This window comes from Pipistrellus hanaki, assembly GCF_964339955.1.
Source record: "Pipistrellus hanaki genome assembly, chromosome: 2".
NCBI lineage: Eukaryota > Metazoa > Chordata > Mammalia > Chiroptera > Vespertilionidae > Pipistrellus > Pipistrellus hanaki.
In genome coordinates, this window is record NC_140504.1 from 157704674 (window position 1) to 157731090 (window position 26417).

Below are 26417 nucleotides of genomic sequence, written 5' to 3' on the forward strand. Positions count from 1 at the left end.
AGTGGGGCCCTGTTCACTTGCAGAGGTTGTACACCACGAAGCCGGCCTTGATTCTAATCGAGCTCCTGTTTCCCTGGATTAGTAACGATTGTAGGTGGCAGAGAAAGGGGCCTGACTGCTTCCTGGAATTTGATTCTTCTTTTCTGAGGATCAGGAGACCTGCAGTCTAGGAGATAGTTTCTCAGTTCAATTCGAGTAAGTGAACTGTGGGCTCATAATATGGAAGAAGCTGCCCCAACAGCCAACACTAACTTTCTCCTTTTGCATGACATGGTTTCTGATGATGGTGTGGTACTGTATTCATGAAAAGGGATTTTGTGGTCCACTGTTTCAAAGGTTATTGTTAAGATAGAGAATATGGGGGCTAAAAATAAATAAATAAATAAATAAATAAATAAATAAATAAATAAATAAAGCTTTTTCTTCCCACCTTCTAAGTTCTTCTCGCTAAGATAATAACCAAGAGGTGGACTGACAGGAGAAAAGCAAAGTTTTAATGCACGCGGGTGGGGAATTCACATATGCATAGAAGTTCCAAAGACGGTGAAGCAGCATTGGGTATATAAGATGTTTGGGACAAAGCAGAAAGGGGGTCAGGAGTGAGTGGGTATTAGATTGCAGAAGTGAGAGTGGGCAATTTCAGGGAGTTGAAGAAGAGGGGAACACACATGCCAGGGTAGTCCTTGCTAGGAGACTCAGAAACAATGGGACACTGGGAGTATCTAGCTAACAGGCTAACGGGCGCCGGCCTGAGGCCTTCTATTTTCCATCCTTAGTTCAAATTGGCTAAGGGGAACATCCTAAACTCTCTTTTCTGAAACAGGTTTCCCTGGCCTTTTTGGGCAGGAAAGGGGAAGGGTCAAAAGTTTTAAGTTTTTGCCGTCACCGGTTTGGCTCAGTGGTGGAGCGTCAGTCTGTGGACTGAAGGGTCCCGGGTTCGCTTCCGGTCGGGGGCATATACGTTGGTTGCGGGCACATCCCTGGTGGGGGGTGTGCAGCAGGCAGCTGGTCGATGTTTCTCTCTCGTCGACGTTTCTAGCTCTCTATCTCTCTCCCTTCCTCTCTGTAAAAAATCAATAAAAATATATTTAAAAAAAATTTTTTAAAGTTTTAAGTTTTTTTGTTTCTTAATAAACAGATTAAAGTCAATATCCAGAAATGCAGCTTCAGATTGGCAGGATTCTGGTCCCATCAAGAACATGGGGGAGAGTCAAGAGTGTACTCAATCCAACTTAAAAAACAAAACAAAAACAAAAAAACCTGTTCCTAAATGTAATATGCTAAGCTCATTAAAGGCAAATAAATCAATAATAACAATACCAAAAAGTCTTATTTTAAAATTTCGGTGCTTATAATTACCAGTGACTGCTAAATCCTTTTCAAAGACATACAAATCTTCACAAAAACCTGATATGCAACATTAAAAACCATGTTCATTTGTTTTCCTAGAGGGGCTTGTTTCATCCACCCACTTCTCTTGTGAAAAAGAGCTGAATTTCAGGTAGAGAAAGACCAAAACCCAGCTAACTACTCGACCTTGGACAAGTCCCTTTCCCTTGCCAGGCCAGGTGTGCTCACCTGTAAATACAGTGACTGGCCCAGGAAGATGCTCATGAGCTCCTCTCAGTCTGACAACATGCGACTTCCACAGCAGGAATCCAGGACAAGTGCTCCTCTCCACTCAAAGTTCCTCTGCGTGCTACTCCAGAGCCCCAGGTGGCCAAACCAGACAGCCCGGCACAGCAGATATAAACTGGCTGACAGGTCTCAAGGTGTGAGGCGGAGCAAGTCACTTTACCGCTCTGAGCCTCGGTTTCCTAATCCACACATTAATTAGCAGATGCCTAAGGTCCTTCCTCATAAGGCACGATATTGGTGTCTAGAAAGTTCTCAGCATCTGTTAGTCATTATCATGAACATCACTATTAACTAGGAGCCCAGTGCACGAATTCATGCACCTTAAAAGGAACTGTGGGCCATGAGGCTGCTGTAGGCACAAGGGCAGATCTCGGCCCACTGTGGCCCCTGGTCCCCTACCTGCTGGCAGCTCCGCTCCCATGGCCACTGCTCCCACGCACTGATGGCGCCAGCCCTGCTCACACCCACTGACCACACGGAGTGATTGGGGCTGGTGCCAGCAGCGAGTGCAAGTGGGCAGGCACCATCAGCAGGTGCAAGCAGGTGTGAGCGGAGCCAGCACCGGCAGCAGGTGTGAGCACTTGGCAGGAAGGCAGCTTGCTGGAGCAAAGAATTTTCAGTATCCACCACAGGCTCACACTGCCCCACCTTGATCTGGCGGTCCCACCCCACCACCACCTGCTCCATCATCCAGCTGCAGTCAACACCTGCCATGTTCTGCACAAGCCCCTGGTGGTCAGCACACGTCATAGCAACCAGTTGTTCAGTTGTTCCACAGTTCAATCTATTTGCATATTAGCCTTTTATTATATAGGATTAGTGTCCCCTATTCCAATGGTTCCCAATTGTTTCAAGTAAACAATTTAATACAAATAAGGATATAGACTAGATTTAACACTTTGTATCAACTCATTAGAAATATACAGAATGGCAAGAAGTCGCTATGAATTTTTATTTAGTTCATAAATACATAAGAAAATAGGAGACGTTATTTTGCAATCACTGATGATGCTTGATCCTCAGAACCTTTGGGATGATTCTGAGGACTTGAGCTGAGACCTACTGCTTTGTCACCTGCCAGCTCAGAAGGTCCCAGTTCTATGCCATCCCCACCTTCAATCGCCTTGACAACTCCTCTGCTCCTCACCCATAGTTGTCCATACCACACTGCAGAAAACCTAAGCCACATGGCAGAAAGGAGAAATATATATATATATATATATATATATATATATATATATATATATATATATATATATATATATAGTATTTGGAATTGAGTGTATAACTATTCATGCATGTTTATGCCTTTAAATCTTTTTTTCCCACACAGTCCAAAATTTGAAGGGTAAGACTGGCCTGGTCTTTTTTTGTTTTCTTAATGTATTTTTATGGATTTCAAGAGGAAGGGAGAATGAGAGGGAGAGAGAAACATGAATGATAAAAGAGAATCATGGATTGGCTGCCTCCTACATGCCTCCCATCAGGAATTGAGCCTGAAACCCAGGCATGTGCCCTGACTGAGAATCAAACCGTGACCTCCTGAGCCCATGCCGGCCAGGCACTAGTCCAGTCTTGAATAAATTCTTCATAATTTCATTTTATTCTATATTAAGAAAAAAATACAAACTACTAGGATATTAGAACAGGAATTACTCTTTAAAGTGACATTTATTCAACTTTAATTTGCATACAAATCACCTGGGGATCTTGTTACAATGCACATTCTGATCCCATACATCTGGAGAGGAGCCTTAGACTCTGCATTTCTAACAAGCTGCCGGGTGATGTTGGTGCTGCTAGTCCACAGAGCCGAGTTCAGTCCCATGGCTGCAAAAGAGACCTTGAGGATCAGAGAGGGCAAATGTGTTGTCTGGAGTCACACAGCTAGTTAGAGGCAGGGCTAGGAGATAAATTCAACTTGCTGGCATTCAGTTAAGAATTCTTTCTGCCACTCCATACTCTCTCGGGGCGGGGGGGGGGGGGGGGGGGGGGCGCGGTGTGGAGGAAATCTCATTTTCTTTTCACAAAGACAATACACACACATACATAAATAGATAACACTCCCAAAAATTCAGAGGCCAAATCACAGTCTTCCCCTTGATTTCCAGAAGAGGGCCTTGCAAATAAAATATACACAAAATAATGTGTTAACAGGGTTAACCCAATATGGGGAGGGGAATATTCTGATTAAAGCAATGCCTTTACCTTGCCCCCTCTTTCATCTCTTTGAAGACACCCTCCTGACCAGCTACCCCGTATCTTCCAAACTTTCCCTAGAGGTATTTTTCTGAATTAAAAATTAATTTATTGGGAGAGAGTTCAAAACAAGCTATGATTCTAAATCAATAGTTAGGGAGGAGATAAGGGGTTTTTAATCCCAGGATCAACAGGAGAGCTTCTGTTCCCAAGTACCCCTTGCATGCATGAGACCGTGTAAGGCATGCGAAGTGCCTGAAGAGTAGCACTTAGCAGCCTAAGTGTTCAAACAGGGTGGCTTCAAAGTCTCCCTCCGCTGCCCACCCTCAGATCACTCCCCAAGGCTTCTGCGGCTTTGAACTGTGTTTTAACAACCTTAAGAGTTCGAGACAGCTTGCTCCACGTCATCACTTATCTCAGGCCCAAGTACACAGTGGGTCTACACTATGATCCTGACCACGTGGTCACAGGCCCCATCTGGAGTCATGAGTTTGCCCGGTTTTTTCAACAGAACTTCTTTTAAGAAGTCCGAAAACGTAACCACAAAGGGAAGGAACCCTGGCAAGAATGTCAGCTGTTTCCCATTCTGATTCAGTTCTACCACTTTGTTAAAATTAACACGTTTAGCGCTAATAGTTTTTGGGTTTGGATCCTGCCACGCTTAGAAAACCAAGAGGACAGAAAGGTAACACGTAACCGGTAAAAACTAATTTCTCCCCTCGCGAGAGGAAACACCAGCAAAGCTCCGAAGCCACAAGAGCCCGCTCCGTGGGGTTTCTGATGGATGCTAGCCGGAGGAATGTAATCCATCAGCCCCCCTGAAGCACGGGCCTGGCTGCCAACCCTCCCACTGGAACCTCCCGAACCTGCCCTTCCAACCACAGACTCCCCTTCCTCAGCACACAGGACTCCGGCTTCCCTCCACGGTACACCATCCGAGATCATTCCGTGTGTGTGCGTGCACACACACAGCCTTGCAACACCCAAGGACAGCCTCACCTGGGGGCCGAGACTCATCCTTTCTCTCTCTCTCTCTCTCTCTCTCTCTCTCTCTCTCTCTCTCTCTCTCTCTCTCTCTCTTTTTTAAATATATTTTATTGATTTTTTACAGAGAGGAAGAGAGAGGGACAGAGAGTCAGAAACATCAATGAGAGAGAAACATCGATCAGCTGCCTCTTGCACACTCCCCACCTGGAGATATGCCCGCACCAAGGTACATGCCCCCAACCGGAATCGAACCTGGGACCTTTCAGTCCGCAGACCGATGCTCTGTCCACTGAGCCAAACCAGTTTCGGCTCACCCTTTCTCTTAAGATACATATCAAAATGCATTCTAATTCCTCTAGTTTATGTCTCCCCCCATCTCCGCTGACCATGCCCACCCCAAAAGTTCCACTAGTCCCGGGAGCCCTTAGAAACCAGGGATGAAGCCCCTGTGGTCCCCTTAGCTCAGTTATTGACGCTTCTTACTGTGTACACTCAGCACATGCCATTATCTTAGTGCTTCCTCACCAAAAGGTAAGGAGGTAGATAGGATCAGTACCCGAAGTTGCACAGATGGGAGACTGGGGCTTTGAGGCCTGCCCACGGTCACCGTTAGCTGAATGGGTTGAGCTGACTCCCAGAGCCAGTGTTTTTGACTGTTCGGAATGACTTTGCTTTCCCAGGCCCGTCAGTGTTAAGAAGCAGCGACAGGGAGGCAAGCCTTCACCGGTGGATTCCTGCACCCGGCCCGGGCCCTGGCCTTTCCCTAATTGCATTAGTGGCAGCTCTCCCTAATCCCAGGTGCACACATGGGGAGACAGCATTCTTTCCCTGGGGGCTCCGCTTCTCCTGGAATTAATCACGGTCCCCAGGAGGCTGTTATCCCCGCCCCAGGGGAGGACGGCATCACAGCCAAGACAGAGCTTATCGCAGGAAGCCAGTGCCGCGCTGGGAACAACAAAGCGCAGACCGAGTGGCTCAGGTCTGCTCACGGCACCAGATGGGGTGCCAGCTAGATGGGGGCATGCCTGCCAGTCATCCAGTGACAGTAAAGCAAGCGCCACCTCTGCGTTTTCTGGACCTGCCAGGAGGGCCTCAGCAAGCATGCAAATTCAAGAATGTCTCCTAAGCATCTTCTCTGGGCATGCCCAAGAGCCGTGGTCGGCAAAATGCGGCTCTTTGGCCCCTTGAGTGTGGCTCTTCCACAAAATACCACGGCCTGAGTGAGTCTGTTTTGAAGAAGTGGCATTAGAAGAAGTTTAAGTTTAAAAAATTTGGCTCTCAAAAGAAATTTCACTCGTCGTACTGTTGCTATTTGAGTTTGCCGACCACTGCCCAAGAGCAAGCACCATCCCTCACCATTACATTTCCTGCACAAGCAGCACTGTGCCTGGCACAGAGCAGATGTTCAATCAGATGACACACGAAGGACCTTACTGACCCACTGCCATGGTTGATGGAAGCAAAGTATTCCTCACCAAACATGAGAATGGGTACCCAGGCTTGCCACCCATTACTGTTTTGGGTAAGTCCCTTCACCTCAGTTTTCCCATTCTGACACCCGAAATAATAATAATATCCATCTCTCCACATCCCCTGGGATTTAGCCATTCATCCCACAGGACTCTGGAACAAATGCATAGAGTAACTGAAAAGGGTACAATTATTTAGGGCCACCTACTTAAAAGTTGTTGAGTACCTTCTAGCTACACAATGCAAAGCTGAAGAAAGCTGCCATAAACATGTAGGTTTGGAGCAGCCTGGTATATGGATGAGAGCAGACTGGGAATTCTAGGACCTCGTGTGATTTCTTTAGAAATGGGAGAAGCCTCACCACCAACTCTATCTCAAAGCTCTCTAATCTTTCAGAAAAAAAGCTTACCAACTCCACTGGATGCTGTAATTAATTCACCCTCGGAGACATTAGCCTAAAATAAAATTTCAGGGAAAGAAGAGGAAAATATCTAAGTTGCAAACTCTCATTCTCTCTCTTCTCCAATGGCGAGGACTGGGATTGGTGTAGGAGGAGGAGTAGAGATGCAGTAGCAGTACCAGGGTGCTGTGCAGTTTGCAATACATACTCCTCTGAGGTTTTGATAGTCCGCTTTACTAATCAGGAAGCTGAGGCCCAGAGAACTGAAAAGATTGTGCAACAGGTGAATGGCAGACCAAGGCACAAACTCAGATTTTTTAAAAATATATATTTTTTTTATTTCAGAGAGGTAGGGAGAGGGAGATAGAAATATCAGTGATGAGAGAGAATCACTGATACACTGCCTTCTGCACACCCACTACTGGGGACCGAGCCCACAATCAGGGCATATGCCCTGACTGGGAATCAAACTATGACCTCTTGGTTCATAGGTCGATATTTAAACCACTGAGCCACATGGGCTGGACCAAACTCAGATTTCTTTTTTTCATCCCAAACCATGCATTCTTTCCCCTGTGCAGGGCTTATATACAACCTCATGTAAATGAGAACTGCTCCCTCTTCCCCAGTTATCTGAATGCTAGCTAGGCTTGTTGCTGAGAAGGCCTTAGTTTCCTTATCTATGAAATGGGTATCATAATAATAGGGCCTACCATATAGGGTTGATTTTAGGATTAAGTGATGCTTGACCATTGTCTGGCACACAGTAAGCGCTGTACAAATGCTACCAATGGTAACAAATGCCCCTGCTGTGCATTGTTAACTGAGGACACAATACCCCTTCAAGGCTCATGCACTGGCTGGCCCCACCCTGAAGGACTCTCAGCCAGATGCTCACTCTTTCATCTCATGCAGGTCTCTGCACAGGAGTCGCTTCATCATAGAGCCTTCCCTGCCACACTACACAACTGCACCCACCATCCCATACCAGTGGTCGGCAAATTGCGGCTCGTGAATCACATGCGGCTCGCAAGCCATGGTTTGCCGCTCTGTTGACTAATGAATTTGCAGACCACTGCAGCAGCCCATTCCCTTGCCCACCTAGTCACAAGTTCCTTTACCCTACTTCCTCTTTCTTAGTACATAACCTGATGAGGCATCAGATATCTGTATTTTCAAACTCCTCCATGAGTAGGGTCTTTGTTTTGTTCACAGCTTAACGCCCCAGCATTAAGGACACTGCCAGCCACATAAATATTTGCTGAGCAACTAAAGGAAGCCTGGCAGATCCTTTCACCAGGGGAGGGAGATAAAGAGCTGTTTGCTATCTGACCCTTCAAATCTCAGATAAGACTTCACATCCTTCATCTCCTCTCATCTTCCTTAATCTTCAGGGAAGGAGTTAAAATCCCACTGCAGAGATGACGAAACTGAGACTCCAGATCTCTGAGCAGAGCAGCTTTCTGGAGAGGCAGAGGCCTGGCCTGGGTCCTGAGCCCCTGGGGGTCCTGGGCTCCCGAGTTGCTTTGGCCATAGGAGCACAAGGAACAACAACAGCCTGTAATTACTGGGATCGAGAGTCTAGGTCAGTGGTCGGCAAACTCATTAGTCAACAGAGCGGCAAACCACAGCTTGCGAGCCTCAAGAGCCGCAGTTTGCCAACCACAGCCCTAGTGGAACAGCTGAGGTTCCCTCAGAAGGGCTGGCTTATAGAGAGGGGCCTGGGAAATGGCTTTTTATCACTTATCACATGTGTCAAACACAAGGCCCGCGGGCCAAATCCAGCCCGCCAGGCCTTGCAATGTGGCCCGCACCGCGCTGTCATCACTGCACTCCGCTGTCAGTTTATGACATTGTCAGTTTATGACTGTTCAGTAAACCATTCGGCCCGCAATTTAGGCTGGATTTTAGATTTTGGCCCCTTCTCTGATTGAGTTCAACACTCCTAACTTAGATGAACAATGACCATTACAGACAGCAGATTTTTGTGAACTCGTTTGTCTAAATAAACCCATCCATTATGATCAATAGGATAAAAAGTGCATCATGGGTTATTGCTTTAGGGCCTCCCAGACACTAACTCCGTGAGCCACCTTTCCTGATTCCCTCTCTGCCTGGGCCCAGGCCCTGACTGCACAGCAGTTCCCTTTCTCTGCTCCCCACGAGCCCAGCCCTCAAGCTCCTGGCAGAAGATCCTATTGCTCCAGCCTCCAGCGCCGCCGGGCGCCCAGCGGGCCCAGCGTGCATGCTGGCCGAGCGCTCCCCTGAAGGACACCAGCAGGGCAAGGAAGGAACCAGCCCAGGCCTTTCTTCTCCCCCGCAGCGGCCTCAGCCCCCAGACAGGCAACCAATGCTTTGTTAGGCTCCCTTCTCTCTCTCCTGCAAGGAGGAAAGGTGGTCCAGCCTGAAGCAGATGGTTCCCACGGGCCTTTCTGGCCAGATTGGCATCCAGATTGCTTGCAAATTCAAAACTTAGAGAATTTCCCCCTCTACTTATTAAGAGAAAGCAGGGGGAGTAAGAGTACCCTCCCCCCACCCCCACACACCCCCACGGGGTATTTCCCTAGTAATGAGACCTTGCAGAATTCCTCAACAAAGAAAGGGGACTGGAGAGCAGAAGGACCAGGGGCGGGGGAGAATGCTGGGGACAGGGAAGAATCCCTCACCACCCCAGTTCTCAGCGGGCCCCACAGCCCGAGCCTGCCCTCAGGCGCAGGCACAATGCCCTCTCCGCTGGGGCAGGTGCCAGGACTTCCCACACCTTTTCTCAAAAACCCAAGACATAAAAGAAGCGAAAGAGGAGGGCTGCAAGGGAGAATTTTAATTCGTTGCCAATTAAGGGCAGAGTGACCCTCATTTACAGCAGCAGCAGGACCCAGCGTTATCACAGATCTTGCATCTTGGGAAAAGAGCCCAGCTCTCCCTCCCGCTGCCCCCAGCCCCCCTGCAATTAAAACTCACAGGAGGCTTAATTGAGTAGTGATTGCCTTTTTGAGGGGGTGGAGTCCTCATCTTTTGAAAGAGATAGTCTTGAGATTTTCAGCCGCTCCAAGATGCATTTCTAAATTGCTAGATAGTAATGGCAAAGCAAACTGGAATTCTTCCAGCCTCTGGAAAAACAAGCAAAGCTTAGAAGCTTAGTAAAAGTAAGTGGAGTAGATTTATTTGGCCACCGGGCACTGTACCGGCCATGACCCAGATTCAGAGCCAGCTCTAAGGAGCATCCAATCCGGCGATGGAGAAGGTATCACAAAAGTAACAGTTGCACAAATAAGTAAGTATTTGGGAAAGCAAGTGGGTGGGAACCCAATCTAGTCTGGCCTTTCAGGGAAGTGACACTTAAGCCAGAGCAGGAGGACTGGTAGCTGGCAGGTGGGAAGGATGCTGCCAGGGAGGGGACGGCCCATGGAAAAGCAGCAAGTACAAGAGTGCCAGGTGAGGCCTGAGAGGGGGTGGCAGGTTATCTGGGTTTTGTATCATATTTCTGATTTTGTTTTTAATGGATATATATTTTATAATGAGAAAAAGCATTAAAATTGCTTCCTTTTAGGTAAAAAAAAGTAATAATAATGTTTCGTTTTCTTGTGAGGATTGGTAAGATAAGGTGTGTGCACGGTCAGGATACAACAACCTCGCCGAGAACAAAGCAGCGCAGGCTCTGGGCAGAAAATCTGAGACGGAGGAGAGACTGGACCAACGCCAGACCTCTCTGCAGTGCCTGCTCTGGATCTCAAAGCCATCCTCCTACTCACCTGCTTCTTTCCAGGACAGAGACATGGCCCAGGGCATCTCCCAGCTTCTCCACCACAGGGTGTGTGTGTGTGGGGGGGGGGGGGGCGGGAAGCCTGCCCCTAAATCCCAGGGATGAACTATGACTAGCCCGTCATAGTGAGGCTGGGAACAGGGGTTATGATTGACAATGTCCCCATAACAAGCTTGCAGTGCAGTGCAGGCAAAGGCAGTGTCTTTTCCCAATTGATGAAGAGGTAGAAAGAAGGGGAGGAGGGTTGAATTGGAGACAATAATTCTGGAGAGACACAATAACAGGATTCTATAGAAGGTGCACAATAAATGATAGAGACTATTATTACAAAGATTAAAAATCTAGGTATTGCTGAAACAGGTTTGGCTCAGTGGATTGAGCATCGGCCTGTGGACCCAAGGGTCCTGGGTTCGATTCCAGTCAAGGGCATGTACCTTAGTTGTGGGCACATGCCCAGTAGGGGGTGTGCAAGAGGCAGCTGATCGATGATTCTCTCGAATCCATGTTTCTAACTCTCTATCCCTCTCTCTTCCTCTCAGTAAAAAATCAATAAAATATATTTTTTTTAAAATCTAGGTATTGCCCAGCCGGCATGTCTCAGTGGTTGGGCATTGACCTATGAGCCAGGAGGTCACGATTTGATTCCCAGTCAGGACACATGCCCCAGATTCGGGCTTGATCCCCAGTGTGGAATGTGCAGGAGGCAATCAATTATTTTTCTCATTGATGTTTCTCTCTTTCCCTTTCCCTTCTTCTCTGAAAAATCAATTAAAAATATGTTTTAAAAATCTAAGTGTTGAGCCGGGACCGGTTTGGCTCAATGGATAGAGCGTCAGCTTGGGGACTGAAGGGCCCCAGGTTCGATTCCAGTCAAGGGCATGTACCTTGGTTGCGGGCATATCCCCAGTAGGGGGTGTGCAAGAGGCAGCTGATCGATGACTCTCTCTCATTGATGTTTCTAACTCTCTATCTCTCTCCCTTCCTCTCTGTACAAAAATCAATAAAATATTTTAAAAAAAAATCTAAGTGTTGAACTGAATCAGAATACCGTATTTTCCGTCGTATAAGACGATTTTTGAAACGAAAAAAAAGTCAACTGAAAATCGGGGGCAAAAGACCAAAATTGCACAAAAATTACCTGCAGATCTTGACGGCAAAGTAAGTCTTTTCTTTGAAGTGGGGGGTAGTCTTATACAGCGAATATAGGCCTAAACCTATGTTTTAACTGTAAAATTAGGGGGTCGTCTTATACACCGGAAAATACGGGTACGCGAATGTGCCTTCGGTGGCCCCTGTGAGAATACTGGCTGAGCATAAAGGGGCAGGAGAAGGAAGAGCAGATGGGTGGATTCCTGAATGTGGGAACCCTGGGGACTGAAGACAAGATTTCAGCTAAGGGAGACGGAGAGAAGGAACAGCATGAGCCAGAGCTGCAGTGCAGCTGGGGCAGGTGCTAGAGTACACAGATTCCAGAGGTTGCAGGACAGTGAGGTTTGATTCAGTGAATTATTTCCCTGTCATTAGGGGGGTAATCAGTATTGTCTCCTAACAAAAATCATAAACTTCCTAAGAGAGAGGGCACTGCCATACGTTTATAATGCATCCACCTTAGTGACTAAATAATCATTTAACAAAATGGAATCACCAGTGACACCTTGGTAGTTTCCCCAGGACATGTCACTCAGGCAGGTGAAGGAGCTGGGTGCCTGGGGTCCTCCTTTCCTTGGCTCCTCCGCACCAGCCCTGGGCCAGCAAGGTGACTGCTCTGTTCGTTTGATTCCAAGAGTCCAGGGGAAGCCGCTCTAACCAACATCCTGGATCAGTCAAGAAAGTTTTTTCTAAGCCTGACTCCTAAGGCAAAGATGTGGGAGAGTTATTTATAAACATTTTGACCATCTCATCTATATATGTAGTTTAACCCCAACACAACCATGAAATCTGGCAATTGCTCCTTAAAAAAAAAAAAAAATCAAGTTGCAGCCATTATAAGGGAGGAATGCTTTACCCCCTCCTCCCAATGCCTTTGTCTTTGGGAGGGAAACCAATTAGTGTTAAGCGCTGGACTCTCTCTGCCCCTCTATTAACTTAACTACACCTTGCAAGGGCTGGGGGCCAGAACCAGACAGTGACCTATTGATGAATTGGGTAGAACAAGCTGGGCATGCTCAGCTCGGCTCACTCCTCCCTTGCTCAGTGGGGAAGAGGAAGGCCCTTCACCAGGGGTCCCCACAAGGCCCCCACAGCAGTTGCTGACTCTCTGAAGGTTGACTGCCTATAGGCAAAGCACTGGATTCACTAGCTTAGGGACCCTGGGCAGGAGGAGTGAGCAGAGTGCTGTGAGCAGCATAGGGAGAAAGAGGGTAACTCGTCAGTAGATTAAGAACATAATCAAAATGATGGCTATGGTCAGATAATCCCAAATGGTGATGGCTTGGGTCTGGAAGTTCCCATACAACCCTCAGCAGTTAAGTAAAGGGAGCAGAAGGTAAACAGCCGCCACTGAGCTAAGCACCCCTTTCTTCAGGCACACCTTGCAGAGTCCACATGGAGGGCCAACTTTCATCCCACTACAAAGTCAGGTGAGGAGGAAAGCAATACTCTTCAGGGAATGTGAAAATTATGTAAAAACTATGAAATCGCCAAGGGGGAGTGAAGTCCAAGAGGCGAGGATATCATCATTCTTACGGAGAAAAAGTAAAATAAGTAGCTTTGATGTATGCCTGACCCATCAAGAAATGGTGTCAAATTTCCCATGAAGAACAGAGAGTATTTAGGATTTCAGGAGGCAGGATCTGCTTTTGCCCTAGGATGTGTAGCTTCACAGAGGATAAGAAAGCCCCTGTCCTTGAGATACCTATATGTATATATAAAACCCTAATATGCAAATAGACCAAACAGTGGAACAACCTAACAACCAATTGCTATGACGTGTGCTGACCACTAGGGGGTGCATGTGGAACATGGCGGGCTTCGGCAGCAGGCGGCAGAGTGTGGATCATGGTGGGTGTCAGCCGTGGTGGGATGGCAGAGCAGGTGAACAGGGGCGCCAGACCAAGGCGGGGTGCCAGTTGCTGTCATCGGGGTGAGCCTCTGGTGGTTACTGAAAAGTCTTTGCTCCCATGTGCCAAGGTCCTGCCCGGTGCTCATACCTACTGTCAGCACCAGAGCTGCCACATGTACCCGCTGCTGGCACCGGGTGCCAGTCCTAATCACTCAGCACTGTCAGCAGATGTAAGCAGTGGCTATCAGCCCCAATCGCCCCTGAGGGCACCAACCCCACTCACACATGCTGCTGGCGCCAGCCCCAGTGGCTCTGGCTGTCAGCAGGTGTGAGCGGGGCCAGCACTGTCAGCACGTGGGAGCTGTGGCCAGCGGGAGCCAGCCTGCTGGCAGACAGGGGACTAGGGGCAGGGGGACGGGGGATGGGCCAAGACCTGCCCCAGTGCCCATCGCAGCATGGCCCAGAGTTCCTTTCAAAGTGCATAAATTCGTGCACTGGGCCCCTAGTTTTATTATAAAAATAAAGACTAATAAGTCCTTTTGCCGAATCACATCCTGGGAAAATCTCAGAGAGGGAAGTGCACTCCTCTTGCTGCTCCCCATTTAATTCACAGAGTGACTGAGCATACATGCTGGGCACACACCAGACTATACAATCACCTCCTTCAGTCCTCCCCAACCTGCCAGGGAGCACCATCAGCTTCCAGTTTCAGTTGAGGAAAGCGTCGCTCAAAGGCCATGTAATCTGCTGACCAGACAGGAAAGTGGTGAGCCCAGTTTCATGCCAAGACCTCTGAGACCAAAGCCCCTCTATGAATGGCTCCTCGACCTGCTAAGAATCACCAACAGCTTGGGAAACTTGTTTTGAAGCAACTTCTCTCAGTCTATTTGCAAGTAAGTTTTCTTAAGTTACAGGTGTGCTAGCTCCAGGTCCCATCTACAAATATCTCACAGCTACTTCTGAAAACAAAAGCTGGTTGGAGGAAAACCTGGCAAATTCATCGGGAGGTGAAAGGACAGTGAAAATAGACATAGGTCAGTATCTTAGTGTCGGTATCTTAGAGGCCCAAACACAGGCGATCTGTTAGAGCAGAAAACACTGGGGGCCTGGAGCCAGAAGGCTGGGTTTCAGACGGTCTTGACTGGCAATAGGGACTTAGGTGAGCTGCCAACTTTACATATGCTAAAAGAAAGAAATCCTATTTCACCGAATTATTTGGGAAAGTAATGATAACATTAGACATGAAATAATCTGGTAAGCTGCAGTTTTCTATTTAAATGGGGGATTTAATTATAATTATTTGACTTGGCTATTTGGCTGGGATCTTACAGAGAATTTGAAAAACAAACAAAAACCATTATGCAGTATGGCATAATGATCAAGGACAAAGCCCTGGACTCAGGATGCCCGTGTTCAAATCCTGTATGACCTTGAACAGGTTATTCACCTTCTCTGTACCTGTTTCCTTATCTAGAAAATGGGGATGATAATGATGCCTATCTCACCGGGCTACCCTGAAGACTATGGCAGTTAAAATACTTAAAGGACTTAGAATGGTCTTCGGTACTCAAGATGCTTGCTGTGTTCATCATTACCATACTACTATGATTTCCATCAAGCGGGCAAAAGGCGGACTAGAATTCAGTAGCCTGCACCACAGAACAAAACTGCTGCAGCAGAGGGAATAAGACACAATATGCCTTTGACAAGCAGCCCTGAAATGTGCTGCATTTTTAACTCTCTGGGGCACTCTCGGAGAGAAAGGTAAGTCATCATACTCCCAGTAAAACCCTGCTTCCTCTTCCCCTCCCCCACGCCCTTCATATGCAAAAAGCGTAGCTGGCACCCCCTCAAAGCTCTCTCTCTTCTGCATACTCTCCAGTCCCCCGAATACCAACTCCATTCCTGGATAAAGGCCCAGTTTAAGAACCCAGGAGAGCTTGGCAAGTCCATGGACACCCGGGCAGCTTCAGAATGTTCAGATCCTTTCCTCCTTTCCCATCTCCGTCCTTCCTGTCCTTCAAGGCTTGCATCACATCCCACTTCCTCCCTAAAACCCTCTCCCTTCTCGGGATTCTGCATCCATAATTGCTAACTCTGAATTCACTGGCTGTATAATTATTTTCCAAGTGCCTATTTTATTGTCCCTAAAAGGTAAATTCCCCAAGGGCTAGTTATAGTTCTTCTAGATACCTCGTGGTGCTCAGCAAGGTGCTAGTGCTAGAGACGCTGTTTGTGTGCTGTAAACTTGGGAAGGGGGTTAATTCACTGGATGGAGCCCGGACTCCGTGTGAAATAGATGCAGACCAGCCTGAGCCTCTACTCCTCCTCCCCAAGCCCAGGGCAGATGCTGCTATCAGACCACAGCATTCCTTCCCAGAGTTCCTGGAAGAACATCAGAAACCTTCTCAACACTGATCCACAGGCAGCCCATACCAGCTGACTGGGGAAATGAACCCTGATGCCATCTCTGCTTTCTAGGCACTTCCTTAACTGAGTCTCCATTGCATGAGGACTTAACTACCTCTGCCGTAACTACACACTCCAGTGGACAAAGGTGGCGGCTTGTCTGCCTCCACTACACTTTTCAGACTTTTGATTGTGGGAGCCCAATAATAGTCCAAATCAGCATATGCAGAATGGAGGATAAAGTTTCCCAAAACAATATTCACCTTAATAATGTAGTGCACTCTGGTACTTCTTATTCCTAACATATTCTATCAAAAAATGCTGGTCCAGACCCAAGAAAACAGTTATGGACTAGCAGGTGGTTTCCACTGTGCAGTGATTAAGGGAGGGTTCCAGGCTGTTGCCATGTTGTAGTATCTTCAACACATGCCTTCTAGGGTTTATCATGATTGGGATCATATCAATCTTCTCTCTAAAGTTTTTTTTTGTTTGTTTTGGTTTTAAATGGGTTAAGCCTACAAGTGATGTTCATTGTTTCCAATTTCATGCTATTGGCTAATATCTAGTCACATGACTTTACTTAACTGCAAGGGAGCTGGGAAATGTAGTTTAGCCACATGCCCAGGAAAAGATGGCAATTGATTTGGTGATTAGCTAGCAATCTCTGTCATGAATCTGCCATTTAAAAAACTCTCCAAGGAAACAGTATGGAGTTTCCTCAAAAAATTAAAAATGGAACTCCCATTTGACCCAGTGATCCCACTTCTAGCAATATATCCCAAGAAATCAGAAACACCAATCAGAAAGGACATATGCACCCCTATGTTTATAGCAGCACAATTTACCATAGCAAGGGTTTGGAAACAGCCTAAGTGCCCATTAGCAATGAGTGGATTAAAAAACTGTGGTACATCTACACAATAGAATACTAAATGCTGTAAAATACAAAGAACTCTTACTATTTGCAACAACATGGATGGACCTGGAGAGCATTATGCTAAGTGAAATAAGCCAGTCAGAGAAAGATAAATATCACATAATATCACTCATTTGTGGAATATAATGAACAGCATAAACTGATGAGCCAAAATAGAGCCAGAGAAAAAAATATATTTTAAAATATAATAGAAGTAATCCTGTTATTTGCAGATTTTTAATATTTCCTACAACTTTTGTGATTATTATACTATGTTAGTACAGTTTTGGTAATGTTACATTTAAAATATTTTTCTTGAAATATTAATTTTTATTGCATGTAATATTATATTTAAAACTAGAGGCCCAGTGCACGAATTCATGCACCAGTGGGGTCTCTTGGCCTGGCCTGGGGGAATCGAGCCAAAACCAGCTCTCCAACATCCCCCGAGGGGTCCCGGATTTTGAGAGGGTGGTTCTCAGGTGATACACCCCTGAATCGGGCTACCTCCTCTCTGGTTCCAGATGTGTCACCTGAGAACCATAGCTGCCAAGTCACAGCAGCTTGGCAGCTCCTGCATTGAGTGTCTGCCCCTGATGGTCAGTGCGCATCATAGCTTCCGGTCAGACAAGTCGGATGGTTGAATGGTGGGCTGGTCACTTCAGCTTTTATAGATAGATAGATAGATAGATAGATAGTTTCTCATGAAATATTAATGTTTATTGCATGTGACATTATTATGTTTATAATAGTTTTTCTTGTAATATTAATGTTTATTGCATGTAACGTTATTATGCTTAAAATTGTTTTTCTTGAAATATTTTTTAAAAATAAATAAATAAAGCAACTGACCTAGGAAAAATAAATAAATAATAAACTAATAAACTAATAAAAAAAAAAAAAACCCTCCAAGGAGAGGATCTAGTCTTTATGTCTCCGGTGACTAACAAAATATTGGCTCAGAGTAAGTGAACGTGGTAGATTCTGGCCAGAGTTCCAGGAGTGTTATAGTTTATGATTAGGCATTGTGATCCTCTCCAAATTCACACATGTGCAAATCCCTTTCTCCACCCAAAGCAGGGCTGAGTCCAAAAATCTGGATTGGAGAAACTCTCTTGGTGTCTTCCCTTCCATTTATGGACCGTATAGCCACTTACTCTTCCAACCACCACATGCCTGTGGGAGTTCAGAGCACCCGACTTCTGAGGCAGGTGAATCCTGACCAGGCCTCTCTCTGGCTACATAACTCCGGCAGAGAACTCACTAATACCCACTATGTGTATTAACTGTACTGAGCACCTTTCTATACATCATCTCATTGCATCCTCACAAGAAGTCTATGAAAGTATGTTCTCCCTCTGACTCTCCAGTTCCCCCAGTGAAAATTCCTACCTCTGTGTTCCCATAGCACTTTCCCCACACACAACCCTTTCCTACAGCTCCCTTGTGATAAGTCCATGTGGAGGGCCACGTCTGTTCATTCTGTCCCTCCAAGTACACTTCAAGGACAGTGAAAATAGCACTTGTGAATCAAAGTTCAAATGGCCAGGTTCAAAGGCCAAATCCCAGTTACCGTATTTTCCGGAGTATAAGACGACCCCCTAATTTTACAGTTAAAATATAGGTTTAGGTCTATATTCGCTGTATAAGACTACCCCCCACTTCCGAGGCAACACCAGTTTTTTTTTTAATAGACCGCCTCTCTGACTCTGGCCAATCTGAGCAGGCTTTTTACTAGAACACAGTGTAGCTTCGGGTACAGAACATGTATAATTTGCATGCATAAAAAGCCTGCTTGGATTGGCTGAGTTAGAGAGGCGGTCTATTAAAAAAAGAACTGGTGTTGCCTCGGAAGTGGGGGGTAGTCTTATATAGTGAATATAGGCCTAAACCTATGTTTTAACTGTAAAAATTAGGGGGTCATCTTATACGCCGGAAAATACGGTAACAGTTGTGTGAGGTTGCCCGAGATACTTACCTCCCTGAGTCTTGATTTCCTTACCTGTAAAATGGGATGAGAAGTCCAACCTCAAAGGGCTACTGGGAAATATAAGCCTAGCATCTATAAAAAACTATTCCTGGCACACAGTAGGTTCTTTAAAAAGGAAGAATCCCATCCACTCCCCCACCCCCCCCCCCACCCCCCCGCCTCTGCCTCCCCTGGAGGGCAGGGATAATGTTTTATTTCTGGGCACTAACACCATATGTTGCACATAATAAATATATAATAAATGTTCGCTGAAATGCATTGAATGATAAGCTTCGCTGATGAAAAATAAAAATAAAAAACACAAACTTTTAAAAACCCTGCCATGGTTTTTAGAAGTTCTTTTTATCTCCCCTGTTCCTTCCCACACACTTCATTACTCTTCTCTCTTTGGGTAACATGAACTTTTTTTTTTTGTACTCAGAAATCTTAAATGGCTAACAGAGCACCTCAGGATTCCTTCCTCCAGCCATTATCCTTCTCTTTCAAGTCGTGCTCAGCAAGATTATTTGGACATTGGAGCTGAAAACGGTCAGATTACAAGTGGAGGTCCCTGAAATGTAACATTCCCCATTGCAGGATTCTGGAATTACACCAAGCACCGGGGAGAGGTTGCTCTTCCCCAAAGAGCTGGCTGTTGTGAAAAAAGCCTTTGTTTGAAGGCTTTGCAAGACGGCGCAGTGGAATCTCTGCACCCAGCACTGGCCTGGGTACTATTCCGATCTAGAGCACTGTCTGTATGTTCCCTGTAAAATGAAGCATTCGAAAGTCCTAACATTGTAGAAATTGCTCCTCCTCTGAGTCTTGGCTCCTATCTCACAGCATCACAATCATGGTTTGGGAGCCAGGTTTTCTCATTTTTCCAGCAAGTTCCTGATAGTGATAGTGGCTATCACACTGCACGTGTAGGAGGCCCATGGCACTGTTTGGTGCCTTGGGTCCATTATCCCCTTTAATTATCACCAAAACCCTCTAAGTCGGATATCGCTGCTATGCCCATTTTAGAGAGAAAGAAACCGAGGCTCAGAAAAGCAAAGAACTTCCCCAAGGCCACACAGCCAATAAGCAGGAAAGCCCCAGTTCAAACCTTCATCTCTCAGATTCAAATCCCATTCTATTTCTCTTACTCCATACTGCCTCTTTAAATGGCTATAAAAGAAGGTCCTTTCTGTATAGAAATACTTGAGAAAATAAACAGCTTGAACTGGTTGCTCTTTTAGGTCCCTTTCACCTCTTTTAAAAAAAAAAAAAAAGCGATGGTTCTATGGAGAGGAGGGGGCGGGGAGGAAATGTAAGGAGGCCAAACATTACGAGGCTTGGCTTATCAGTATTTAATAACAGCTTTGGGATCAAAACTCCACAGAACCTTATTTATGGACAGACAGTTACTGTTAAGCAGAGCCTTTTATTTTCATCTGAGGATGTTGTAGCCTTCTACTGTCTTTCTATTAGTGAGAGATGGGGTGTGAAATTTGCTGGCCCTGCCAAGATTATCCCATTAAATTATCTGCCCTCTCCCAGTGTAATTCACTCCGGGGCAGCAGTCTGAGACTCAAGCCCTGTGGCTGTCCAGGCCTGGGCCTTCAGAGGGGGGAGGGAGGTGTGAAGGAAGAAGTTCAGGTGGTGGTGGTAGCATCCCAATGACAATAACATCCATCCACGTTTCACTGCCTTACCAAAATAAAGTGGATGCCACAATTACCCCGTTCCTAAACAAACTGCAAACCCCAAACGAGCCTACTGCAACAAAGAGAGAGCCTTTTTACTGCTGTTTATTTGTATTTTGTATTCGTTAGCCTTTTAGATATTCCTGGCATGCGAGTCGGGCTCCATGTAACAAGCAGCTGCATTTAGTTAAGGATTTCGAAGCGTTCCCCCCACCACCACCACTCCCACCATCCCCTCCCCCTCCACGCCAGGGAACTTTCTCAGACTCCTAGAAGACTATTTCTTTCTCTGCGTGCGTCTGCAGAGCAGTCTCTCCTGTCACCCCTCGGGGAATAGGTAAGGCCAAGCTGAGGCCCTTCTGTTTGAGAACAAGGCCTCGGAGGCTGCAGCGTTTCCCAGCTGGGGCTGCGTTTGCCAGGGTCTGGTCCGCGTCGGGGCTGAGGAGCTGGCAGGCTAGCTCTCCCACCAGAGAGCCCTCCAATAAATCACCCCGGCTCTGTCCACGGCCACGATGCAAATGCAAAGTCACTTCATCAAACTGGATCTCATCGCTGGTTGGAAAGAACGCCCAGACACACTCCTCCAGGCTTATTATAACTGCAATTCATGACAACAATGTAATTCCTCCTGATCAGAGTGAAGGCCATTGGGGGACCCTTCTGCCCATCTCTGAGTTACAGCAACGCTGGCCCAGGGAACCCCAGCACAGGAGAGAAAATGGAAATTGGCTATCTCCGACCGTTTGTTGTCAACCCTAGATGTGGCTAAGAAAACGTTCCTTTGCTGCTCTTGGAAAACCCGGAGACAAGGAACCTTAGGCCCATTCATAATGATAATGTAAAATGTAAGACTGAACCCAGAAGAGACTGTCTAGGGCAGCAGTTATGACCAAAGCCACGACCTCTCAGGATCTGTAAGCCCAACAAAGCCATTTCCTCATTGTAACTTAACTTCTCTGTGCCTACATTCAAATGAGATATTTATGCTATCTCCCTAGAAGGGTTGTGAAGATTCAATGAGTTAAATGCTTGCAAAATGCTCAGAATGGTGACTGGCCGGAACACAAGTGTTTGTTAAATAAACTGTAGTAACAGAAGCATCTCAGAATGCTTGGGTTTAGGGAATTACATTCTTAGTTGAGGTCAAAGGACTTGGCAGTGTTCTTCAGCTTTCCCCAGGCCCAATAGCAGCCAGCCTGGTGGGAGAGAAACTGGAAAGTGAGGAGAGGTAGAGATTGCACGGATTGTGTAGATCTGTGCTAAGGCCCGGGACACATCACCAGCCCTAAACCTCTTGACACCTAACCAGGAAGACAACTCATGGCTCCAGGCAGGCATCAAACGCACCAACTCAATAAATGGTTCCTAGCCGAAACTGGTTTGGCTCAGTGGATAGAGCGTTGGCCTGCGGACTGAAAGGTACCGGGTTCGATTCCGGTCAAGGGCATGTACCTTGGTTGCGGGCACATCCCCAGTAGGGGGCGTGCAAGAGGCAGCTGATCGATGACTCTCATCAATGTTTCTAACTCTCTACTCTGTATCTCTCTCCCTTCCTCTCTAAAAAAAAAATCAATAAAATATATTTTTAAAATAAATAAATAAATAAATGGTTCCTATCTTTGGGGGTTGTGATTTTCTCAGAAAATCAAATTATAGCCAAAAACAGAAAGACCACAAAAACGCACATAAAATTGTTGTATATTCATTCTGGGGGTCCGAATGTCCTCAATGTCAGGTAGCCCAAGTTAAGACCCTCTAGGCTGGGTGCTCTTCTCCAGGACTGATATACGTGGTTCCACTTAACATGCTGGTAAGGCTCAGAAAAACTAATCGATATGCCGTTACATACCAATGACTGTGCTCATAGCCATTAAGTTCTATTGTTAACTCCTACTGCACCCCCTACATGCTAGAAAATGGAGTAAGGAAAGGAAAAACCCTTGAAAATATCCCATGTTGCATTACTAGGAAAAATTTTACATATGACCAAAAAAGTTAACCTCCATTCATTCAACAAAAATATGTGGACCACATACTATACTAGTATACATATGTACACATAAGCCATTTACATGTATATATACATTTACATTAATATACATGTAATCTAGAGAGCTTTCCATTCTCCATAGGATGCTGCATAAAATCTTCAGGAATATTTGAAACGGGGTATGTGGTCACGATCAAACCACAGCCAAATTGGATACTAATGGATGCAACTGACACTCCACTTAACTAATTTTCTTTCAAGTCTAATTTGAAGCCTATGCTTACCAGGCAGGAGATGGAAAGGAAAATATAGGCTAAAGTTGAGTTTTTAAAGGACTTCTAAGTACATATCAAAAAACTGATCCGAGGCAACAAGGTGGCAAACAGCTTACCAAGTATGCGGAAGCGACATTAGAAATTAAACATTTTCCGCACACCAACCCTGTGTCTATAGGGCCTCTGCGTGGCTTTGTCTGGGGAATGTTTGCAGGAGTCTCCCATAAAGTTGGGGTGGCTGACTTGGCCCTCAGTGTTATTGCCCTCAAGAGACTCCTGTTGTAAAGGTAGACAGGTCAGACACCTATGCAAATGGCACTGGAAGGTTTACAAAAGGACAGCAAACACAGTAGCAGGCCACCTCCCTCTGACTCCAAGGAGCCAAACCGCAGAATCCAGGGGGTTTTGAGAAAGCCCCAGGCAGGTTCCAAAAACCCTGTACTCCCGGGTGAAGTTATAAAGGCTTCAATTTCCTGGAGAGGAGTAGCTCTGGGTAGGTATATATAGATGGTGGGTGAAAACAATGCACACACCAGAAAAAAATAAATGTAAAGGTTTTTCTCCTCCTGGCTAATACGATAGCAAAGTGATAGAAGAAACCCAGAGTTGGTGTTTGTTTGTTTTTTTAATAAATAAATGAAACCTATCCCCCCCTTTAAGCTGATCCTAAGCCACTGTCTGAGTTACCTTAGGAATCTTGGATCAGACAAGAAAGGGAATCTGCCTTCCTCTAGATTCTAGAAGCTTTGTCCCTAGCGAAAAGATCAAATATGCACAGGCATGGAAAGAGATTTCTAAGACAACAAATTAGACGATAATAACAGATTTAAGCTCATTATTGAAGAGTTTGGAACTGTAAACAAGACAAAATTTGGGTGACGGCTGAAAACCAAATTGCCTTTCCCTCAGCAAATGCCCACTGCATGCTGTGCTCCCCATCCCCCATAACCTAAAATCAACCAGGAGTCAGACAGAGGATGTAACCGGATTAATCGAGGCCCCAAACCAGGAGCCCTACCTTAGCGAGAATCACCTGGTCATCTCCACCTCCCTGTGCTAGGCAACCTGACAGCAGCAGGATGTTTACACGGTTTAGCAGTGTGGCCCATTCTCACCCAGGTGCTTGGGCCAGATGTTAGGCATCATAGAGGCAAACACCCATGTGACCAGACTGTTTACGTTTCATTAGGATTTTCGCCGCAAAGGTGCACTCCCAGCTGATAAGTACTTCTTAATGACAATTAGAAGCTCTTTTCACTCGTCCCACAGGAGCGCCCCAAATAACACAACTTCAAGATAGGGTCCGTTTCAGAATCATCCTCAGAAAATGTGGTCCCCACTTCCCCAAAAACATCTCTAGAAATCAAAATGCGTGCACACTGAGCTTCCTTCCAGAGTGTTTTCTACCATGAAGATTATTAGCTGAGTGTTAGGAAAAAAGAAAAAGAAAAAAAAAAGTGAATTCTGAAGTTGCAGTCTATGTAGTGAATAGATCTTTCCCCCTCTCCTCAACTGCAAAACAGCCTTTTCTTCTCCTAAACACAGCCTAACTGAAATGAAAGATGCATGATAAAAGGGCAAGAGAATATACTTATGGGTTGGAGAAAAGAATCCAGGGGGGGCTCCGGCAACCTCCCTCAAGGGATGCATGTTAAAAGTGAGGCCCAAAGGCCCTGGAGACTTTAATCAACTTTCCCCCTCCAACCTCCAAAAGAATGAACCGGTTGTCTCCGCAGGCGCAGCCGGCCTCTTCCCCCTCATTGTGTGCCGGCTCGCACGCAGCGAGGATCCCGGCTTCCCGCAGCGAGCTGAGACGCTCCGGCTTTCGAGCGGAGCCTTTCTCTAACTGTTGCAATTGTCTTCGGAGATTACCAAAATCAAGTATGCATTAGATGGCTTTTCTCCCTTGTTTGTCTCTCTCTCTCTCTCTCTCTCTCTCTCTCTCTCTCTCTCTCTCTCTCTCACACACACACACACACACACACACACACACACACCACGTGCACACTCCTAGGCCGCCTCTGACAGCACATTTTGCACAAAGTGGCCTCCCCGGTGACCCTCCAGAAGGCTGGAGAGCCGAGGGCGGTGGAGAGGCGAGGCCTCCCAAGTCCCACAAGGACCGGGCTTTTGTTCGGATCGGTCTGCGGACAGCCTGGGCTCTCGCAGGAGCCACCGAAAATACAAAAAAAAAAAAAACAACAACAACAACAACAACAAAAACAAAAACCCAACTCCCTCCTGGACCGCGCCTTCCGGGACGGCTGCTCTTTCGGGGGGCAGACTTGCCTGAACACCCCTAAAGGTCTGGCTAGAGATGGGACCAGCAGCACGGAAGTGCCCCATTCACCCCAACCCCTCCACGCTGTCAGCACTGACAACCACTGCGGGGCGCCGAGGAAGGGGTGCCCGGGGGGCGCACCCCGCAGCGGGTCCCCGGGCCAAAGCTTTGCCTGCCTCCCTGGCGCCTGGGGTCGCATTGGCGGGACCCAGGACGGGTCGCGGCCGCCCCGAGGTGGGCTCAGCTCTCCCTGTGCGCCCAGCGCCGGGCAGGGCCGCCGGGAGGGAGGGTGGCCGCGGGCCGGGCGGGCTCGGGGCCGGGGGTGGGGGACGCGCCTCTTACCTTGGGCAGCGGCCCCGCGCGCCGCCAGCAACAGCGCGGCCAGCAGCAGCGCCGGGAGCGGCGGGTGCGCCCCGCGGCGGCGCGGCCGGTGCATTCCTCCTCCTCTGGCGGCTCCCGGGCCGCGCGCAGAACATCCACGGGCTCTGCCCGGGGTCCCGGCCACCTCGTCCCGGCTGCTCTCCACGCAGGATGTCGGGGGGGTCCCGTCGGCAAAGTTCTTTGTCCCTCGAACCTGCTCCGTCGCCGCCGCCTCCGCCCTGCAGCCTCTGGACCCCAAAAGCGCGGTCCCTCCCCAGCTCTCCGGCTGTAGCCTCGCCGCGGCCGGCCGGTCAGTCCTGGACGGTCCGCGTCTCACCGGCGGAGGCCGAGTCTGCCCTGCGAGGACTCAGATGAGCAAGCCCCGCGCACACGGCTGCGGTGCCGGGCTCCCTCCCTCCGTGGCCGCGGCGGCGGCTCCTCCTGCTGCTCCTCGCGCTCGCTCCCTGGCTCTCAGCCTCCCTCAACTTGTCACTTTCCACCAACTCTGCAGCCCGAGTCCGGACCAATGGCAGGCGCGGGCCCAGGCCGGCCACCCAGCGCCCTCTGCTGCCGCCTGGCAACACCCGCACCCTGCGGGTGCCCCGAAAGTTGTCCCTCCAGCGCATCCCGCACGCCCACCTCCCCTCCCTCACCTCCCCACCTCGCCTCAAACCGGTGGGCCCTAGAGGCGATTTGTGATCAAAGGGGAAACTGAGGCCCAGGGTGATTCATCCGGGGTCGCAAACCATTTCGTGGCTTGGTTAGGAGGCCCAGACTCAGGCAGTCTCCGCTCTGCCACTGTCAGCCCTGTGACCCTTAGGTAATTGAATATTTATTGAGATCATACAGTCTCCCTTTGGATTGCCTCTTGTACCCCAAGTGATTTATATTTTCCCATTTTGTCTTTCATTTTCTAGTTTCATTGCTTCCCTTTGGAGATTTATTGAGGATTTCTCTGTGGTCAGTTTGTTGTCAGGGTCCCATGGTCTCCAGAAAGAAGGTATGTTTTTCAGAAAATGAAGATAGAGGACTGTTTCCCTTTGATCCTTTTTACATTTGTTATGGTGTTTAGGC

General features: G+C 47.4%; 1 protein-coding gene across 1 annotated transcript in view; it reads right to left on the bottom strand.

The window, feature by feature from the left end:
* The window catches only part of ROR1 (receptor tyrosine kinase like orphan receptor 1), a 387013-nt gene extending 361141 nt beyond the window's left edge, over positions 1-25872 (bottom strand). The window contains exon 1 of the mRNA XM_084871367.1: positions 25326-25872. Within this exon, the coding sequence (XP_084727493.1) occupies positions 25326-25419 (94 nt within the window). The 5' untranslated portion in view covers positions 25420-25872. The remainder of the gene's footprint in view (positions 1-25325) is intronic.
* Positions 25873-26417: the final 545 nt, after the last annotated feature.